The following is a 7,494-nucleotide window of genomic DNA, read 5'->3' on the forward strand; positions in this document are numbered from 1 at the left end:
GTCAAATATACCAATTCAAAACAATCATTAATATACTTATAAGATCACCATCACTCCAACTTATCAAACACATATCAAACATGATAAAGCCATATTTATATACATACTTACATATCAAAATATATCAAGCACAAGCTATTCAAAAGGCTAACCATAGCAAGACAATTACATGCCAACGTTTGACCTAATTAACCTATACATGCCACTATAACCAAAATTAGTTTGTTATATATATATATATATATCGAAAAGGCCGATGGATAGTGTGATGTGGCTCCAATTAGCTTCCAGCCTTAACGAGCTTCCGAATTACTATAAAACAGGAGAAATAAAACAGAGTAAGCATTTAAGCTTAGTAAGTTCGTATAACATGGAATTTAACTTACCATTATTTCACATATAAGGTAAGCATACAAGAATTATCCAAACCAACTAGGCCAAAAGCTTAAACACATATCCTCATCATATTAGCCAAGTAATCACATATAATAGCCCTTAATCATGGATAAACAAAGTCATCAAGCAAGTTCTACATTCCAGTAACAACCAATTCATGCATCGGTATATCAGGCAATATCATTTCCATGTACTTCATGTATATACGGGTAATAGTTCATTTCGAACTCATACTATCTCATATCAGAACTTTTCCTGTTGAACTATTTAAAATATCGTTGGATACACGGGTAATACACACGAAGTGTACAAATCTGTAATCCGTCAATTTATATATAGGTATGCCCATCTGAGCATATAATCAGGAAGCTCTTTTGAGCCATAGAACGGAAAGCTCATGATAGCTGTATAACGGGAAGCTCTTGCGAACCAAATATCGGGAAGCTCAAGAAAGCCATTAATCGAAACGCTCATGAGAGCTAAATAACGAGAAGCTTGTGAGAGCTAGATATGATCATGGGTTGGGTTACCCGGCCCGACCCGACGACTTGCCCAAAAAATGAGAGGGTTCGAGTAAAAATATAGGCCCAAAATATGAGTTTGGGGAAAAAAAATAAGGCTCATTTAGAAAATAGACCGGGCTCGAGTAAAACTTTTTTGGCCCGGGCCCGGCCCGAATTATATATTAAATATTTTTTATTTTTAATCAAATATATATTTTATATATATTAAATATATATTTAATATGGTTCGGGCCGAGCTGGGCTCGGGCTTACCAATTTTCTCTCGAGCCGGGCTTGGACAAATTTTTAGGCCCATATTTCAGGTCGGGCCAGGCTCGGGCCTAGAAACTGGGCGTAAAATTTTGTCTGGATCACCTCTAGTGAGAGCCAAGTATCGGGAAGCTCGTGAGAGCCAAATATCGGGACGCTCATAAAAACTGTGGTGTGTCCGCAACACATGCAGGACCACAACCAATCCGGGAACCTTTAATGACAATGTCATTTGTATCCATCGAATTTCTTAGGTTCAAACGGGACTTGGTACTTGTCAGGTATTTTCGGATATGTGATCAATGCTTATACATGGCAATCATACATTTTACAAACATAAAATTCAATTTAAACATATAAGTATAAAAATTTTAATTACACGAACTTACCTCGACAATGTTCATGAATACAAAGGCTACTAATCCGATACTTTTTCTTTTCCTCAATCCAATTACGTACTAGGTGTATCCAGATCTATACAAATGAATTTAGCTCAATTTAATACAATTCACATCTAATCCAGTCCAATACACATCTTTGAACAATTACTATTTTGCCCCTATACTTTTAATTAATTACGATTTAGTCCCTAGGTTCGGAAAATGAAATTCATACAATTTAATCCTTATTCCAAGCCTAGCCGATTTTCATGTAAAGCAATAGCAGCCCATGTATTTCATAAAATTTAGATTTTTTTCCTGAATTTTTCATCTTTTCAATTTAGTCCCTAAATCATAATTTCATCAAAATTCTCTTTACAAAAGTTGTTTATCTATCAATAACCTTTCATTTTCTACCATAAAAATTTATAATTCAACTATATTCATCCATGGCAAAACCCTAGTACTTTGATAGTTTTGCAAATTAATCCCCGAGATAGCTAGATTAAGCTATTACGATCTTGGAAACATAAAAATATTAAAAACGGGACAAGAATACTCACCTAATTAAACAAATCCCATAACTAGGGTTTCCATGTTTTATTTTTAGGAAATATGATGAAAATGATGATATTTTATTATTTAATTCATTTATCATCTTTTATTTTATCATCTTTCCAATTTAACCCTTTACTTTTTAAAATTTCCAATGATGAATAATCATCCTTATCTACTAACTCCTCTAAATGATCTATTTGTCATATAAGGACCTCCAATTTTAAATTCCATAGCTATTTGGTACCTTTAGCTACTAGAATTCAACTTTTGCACTCTATGTAATTTGGTCCTTTTTATCAAATTAAACATGAAATTGGTAAAATTTTCTTAACAAAATTTTCATACGATATTTCTATCATACTACAGATTATAAAATAATATTAAAATAAATTTTCTTTTGGCCTCGGATTTGTGGTCCTGAAACCACTGTTCCGATTTCACTGAAAATGGGCTGTTATAGGAGACATACTAAAGAATGCCCCACGAACCTCATCGTCGGAAACCATTAATAGTAGATCCCCTTTCTCCTCGAATTTCAATGAAGGAAAGTTACCATAACATGGAAACACACCACTAACCGAATAATCCATTGTGTAAAGATCTTTATAAAAATTTACATGTTGCTTCAACTCCTCGTCATCAAAGCACCAATCACCATTCTCAATGATAAGCCCCTCTATCTTCCGCCTAGCCAATGCACGACTATGAAAATAACTCATATTCCTATCACTATTCTTTAGCTAAACTGATATAGATTTTTAACACCACAATAACTGCTCATGCTTTAACACTTCTTGAATTTATCTTTGAAGCTCAAGTTCACGAGAGTGGAGTCTTGGAGAATTGCACCACTCCAATACTCTTTGCACTCTTCCCAACTCTGAAATCAACCTCCTTTTACGCACAAAAATGTTACTGTAAACACACTTATTCCACTCTTGAACTACTTCCTATAAATGCTCCAAATTCTCATTAACTGCCAATTCATTGTTCTAATTACCACTCACTAGGTGTTGAAAATCTACATGAAGCATCTAACTAGTAAGACAACGAAATGGCCTGACACCCTTGCTCACCTTCGGTCTAAGCGTGATGAAAATCAACCGGTGATCCATTTTCAATCTATGAAGGTTCCTAACAAAACAATCAAGTGCAATAGAATCCCAATCTGAATTACAAATAGCCCTATCCAGTATCTGAGACAAGTTCCCTCGACTCCATGTAAACTGTACTCCACTAGCTCCCAAATCTCACAATCCATTTCTAAATAAAAACTCGTGGAACCATCTGCATCCAATTCTTGAAACAGGTGCACCACCCACTCTTTCAGAGCTATCAATAATCAAATCAAAATCCTCAACTAGGATCCAAGGACCAACTATTATTCCATCAAAGAATCCAACAACTTCCAAAGCTTCCTTCTCACTATTGAATGAGGACTAGCACAAACAGTTGAACAAATAAAACTATCAGGAACTCGCTTACTGCGAATCCTCAAATGAACACCTAACAATGAATCACCTTACCTACTGTGACTCCCCATCTCTAATAATAATTAAATGATTAATTAGTATTTACATAAAACACATACACATATAAAGTTGTAATATATAGTTTTAATATATGGGTGTGTGAGATCTCTAATAATTAATTAGTATTTACATAAAACAATTAGTAAAATAATGATTAAATAATTAATTTATTTTATAGAAATCTATTGACGAATCATTTATTAGTTAAATTTTGTTTTTAGATTAAGTAGGAAAAATATTTCTAATTAATATTTTTATTTATAATTAATACTCAAATTTAATTATCTAAATTAGTTAATGAAAATATTTAATTTCAAATATGAGTTCAAAATCATTTATCAAACAACGAAAAAAAGTAGAAAGATAAATTAAGTGACAATAATCCAACATAAATATTTTCATAACTTGTGTCATTTGTAAAATACTATAAAAGATAAAGTCTCTTTAAAACAAATAAAACTTTTTTTTTCTTTTCTAAAATTAAATCACAAGAGTAATTAAATATTATCAATTAAATTAATAAATTGCTAACTCACATAAAAAAAAAAAATTGGCCTCCTTCTCTTTAGCAGCCTCCTCCACACCTTCAACATGACATAAACAAGTATTTCAACTCCATTTTTGATTTAGCCATTTATTTATGGTTGCCTAACACCATACTCAAACTCCTCATCTTTGTTATTAGTGCTTGTAAAATGTTCAAAAATAATAACAAAAGATGTTTGCAAAAGGTTTTTTCTCTCCCAAATTAAGGCTACTTTGCAACGTGGATTTCAACGACCTTCGTTTAAAGTTTCCTAGCTGTAGTTTTGCTTTGGGTTGGAGCAAGCAAACTTAAAAAAATAATGCCAATCATTACTTCATTCACTTCGGGATAAACAAATTCTAAGAAAGCATTCGTCTTTATTTTTATTATAAAAAAAGAAAGATCATGTATATATGCATTATGCTGAATAAAGTGCATCCTGATGTGCTCGCCTATACAAATGTCTCAGATTGTGGACAGGAGGTTCACCATGCCTGGGCGAGGACTACACAAAGCTACCAAGGGCTCAGCTTTCGGCATGGTGAGCCCCGTGCCTTCCCTCATATCGGTTTCCTCCTCACCAATCCTATTCCACTCAAATGACTGAATCAAGGAACCAATTACCAATCCTACCACTTTCCTGCCTAGATTAGCCCCAGGGCAAGCCCGCCTTCCCACACCAAAAGGAAGTAGTTTACACCCTCCACCTTCTTCCCCACCTTCAAATCTCTCTGGCATAAATCTTGTGGCCTCCTCCCAAAGCTTAGGGTCCCTTTGGATGGTCCACGCATTAACAAATAACATTGTTCCTTGTGGTACACTATATCCACAAACCACGCAATCTTCTGATGATTCATGTGGTAATAGCAATGGTGCTGGTGGAAATAACCTCATAGTTTCTGAAATTATGGATTGTAGATAATTCAACTTTGGCAGGTCTGTTTCATCTAAAAACTTGTCTTGTCCCACTTCAGCAGTTATTTCAGTCCAAGCTTTATGCATGGCTTCAGGATGATTAAGAAGAAGCGAAATTGCCCATTCCATGCTCACATATGAAGTTTCTGTTCCAGCACCTAGTACTGCCTACAAACATGTTTTACAGATCTAGGAACTTAGGAATTGGAAAGGTCAAAAGGGATATGAATATCAAATACTTAAATATATATTTCAGAGAAATATCCATATTTAATACTAAGAATTATCTAAGGTGATTTAGCCTCTTTACTATAATTTTTTAGCTCCTCTATTTTTCCAAAGTTGTATATTCGGATAATTTTTATATTAATTTTATCGAATAATTTTACATACACTTTCACATTTCTTATAATCAAATAAATTATTTGCATATTATACTATGTTTTTCATTTTAAATAAGAAAACAATCCATATAAATAGTGTAGTCATGCCACCAAGATATGACACAGTCAAATTATTTTACAGAATTAATAAAAAAAGTCGACATCAAAATTGAAAAATACATTTTAAAGAAATACAATAAAAACTATAAAATATTTATAAAAAAAGACATCATTATTTAAACACTTTACTTTTAAAACTTTAAAATTATATTTATAAAAATTAAATTATATTTTATATTTAATTTTAAAAGATATATACCGACATTTAATTTTTTAGTACAACACTTAAATTTACTAAAAACCCTACCACACAGACTTTTTATAAAATTTGACCTTGGAGCTTTCTTTTCAAAAGTTGAATAATGAATCTTTACTCTTAAAAAAAAACAGCTTACAAACAGATGTCATCACTATTCACATGGTGTGGATTATCTTGTGCTGCAAATTTTGGAAAACAAAAGTAATTTGTTAAAATAAACAATTAATTAATTTTTTTTAAAAATTATCAACTTAACTATGGATGACGCATGAAGGGGAGACTTTGAGCATGTTGACCTGCAAAACCAAAAACATAAAAAAAAAGTCCCATACTTCAAGATTCATGGATCTTACCAATATAGTTCCTTTTATGGTTTCATCAGTATAGAATTCCGGTTCAGTTTGTTGCAAGGATAACATGACATCGATCAAAGTTGTTTTTGTGGCTTTGTTGCTTGCATCAGATGAACCCGAAGACGGATGGGTTGAGTCTGCCCTCATCTCTCTATGCTCTTCAAGAAGGAACTCTAAGAATTTGTCAAGTTTCTTCATGGTTCTCTTCATCTTCCTCTCTACACCTTGGAAATCAACCCACTGAAGCACAGGAAAAAAGTCGTTCAAATTTGTGCTTCCATGGATCTCCGTGGCCTCTTTCATGATGTCTCGAAACTCCATGGCTTTTTTATCCACTACATCTTTACCGTAATATCGCTTTCCGGCAATCATCCTTAGAATAATATTGAAAACAAGGTCCATAAGCTTTGATGAAAGTTCCACCTTTGCCGGTTTCCTGGTGGAGGCCAGGAATAGTTCCTTTAGCAATAACTGCACTTCCTCTTGCCGGATGCTGGCAAACATGGCGAGCCGGCTTGTGGAGAAGAGCTCCACGGTAGTGAGACGCTTAAGGTTACGCCAATAATCACCATAGGGTGCTAATCCTATGGTAGAATAGTTATAATTGAGGTGTTTGCCAGCAAGCATCTGAGGGCGATTTGCAAAGATGATATCATTTTTTGTAAAGCACTCTTCGGCTGCTGATGCTGAGGAGACTATAAGGACTTTACGAGTTCCGAACTGAAGGAGGAGAATGGGGCCATATTTTTGTGAAAGTTGATGAAGAGTTCGATGAAATGGTTCTTTTAGAAGATGGAGATGGCCTATGATTGGCAAAGCTGGAGGGCTAGGCGGTAAATTTCCTGAAGTTGGACGTTTTTGTATGATGGATTTGAAAACTAATGCAAAGAGGAAAATGGAGATGCAGAGTATGATGTTGGACAAAGTTGTTACTTCCATATTTTCTAATGCTGGGGGGCAACTCTCTCTCCTAAATATCAAATTAATCTTCCAGCTTATACATATACTGATGTCAAGTGTACAGATCAGAATGGAATATATTTATTTATACACGTAACAAACAGCACTTATTGTATAGCTGTATGTATCACACTATTACCACCAAACTATTTAAGGCTAGGCTATTCCCTGTGGCACTCAAACTTCCAATATGAGAGAGGAGTTTAATCAAATCAGGCCGTGGAGAACACAGAGCCTCCAATGGCGTAGCCTTGGACAAAGCTGGTCCAGTACCTGGGGTCATATCCACTTTGGCCGACCCTACCTTTTCCCATTCAAACCATTGTATAGCTGCACAAGTGCCAATAAAACCAACCGCAAGCCCATGGTAGCGCCAGGACAGGCTCTCCTCCCAAGTCC

At 34.4% G+C, this 7,494-nt stretch overlaps 1 protein-coding gene across 1 annotated transcript; it reads right to left on the reverse strand.

The window, feature by feature from the left end:
- Nucleotides 1-4,522: 4,522 nt before the first annotated feature.
- Nucleotides 4,523-7,125, reverse strand: LOC105765783 (cytochrome P450 81Q32). The gene is made up of 2 exons (XM_012585035.2): nucleotides 6,136-7,125; nucleotides 4,523-5,248 (listed from the first exon to the last, which is right to left on the reverse strand). The coding sequence occupies exons 1-2, from the start codon at nucleotides 7,072-7,074 to the stop codon at nucleotides 4,631-4,633; spliced, it is 1,557 nt and encodes a 518-aa protein (XP_012440489.1). The 5' UTR covers nucleotides 7,075-7,125; the 3' UTR covers nucleotides 4,523-4,630.
- Nucleotides 7,126-7,494: the final 369 nt, after the last annotated feature.

This window comes from Gossypium raimondii, chromosome 5, assembly GCF_025698545.1.
Source record: "Gossypium raimondii isolate GPD5lz chromosome 5, ASM2569854v1, whole genome shotgun sequence".
Lineage (NCBI taxonomy): Eukaryota > Viridiplantae > Streptophyta > Magnoliopsida > Malvales > Malvaceae > Gossypium > Gossypium raimondii.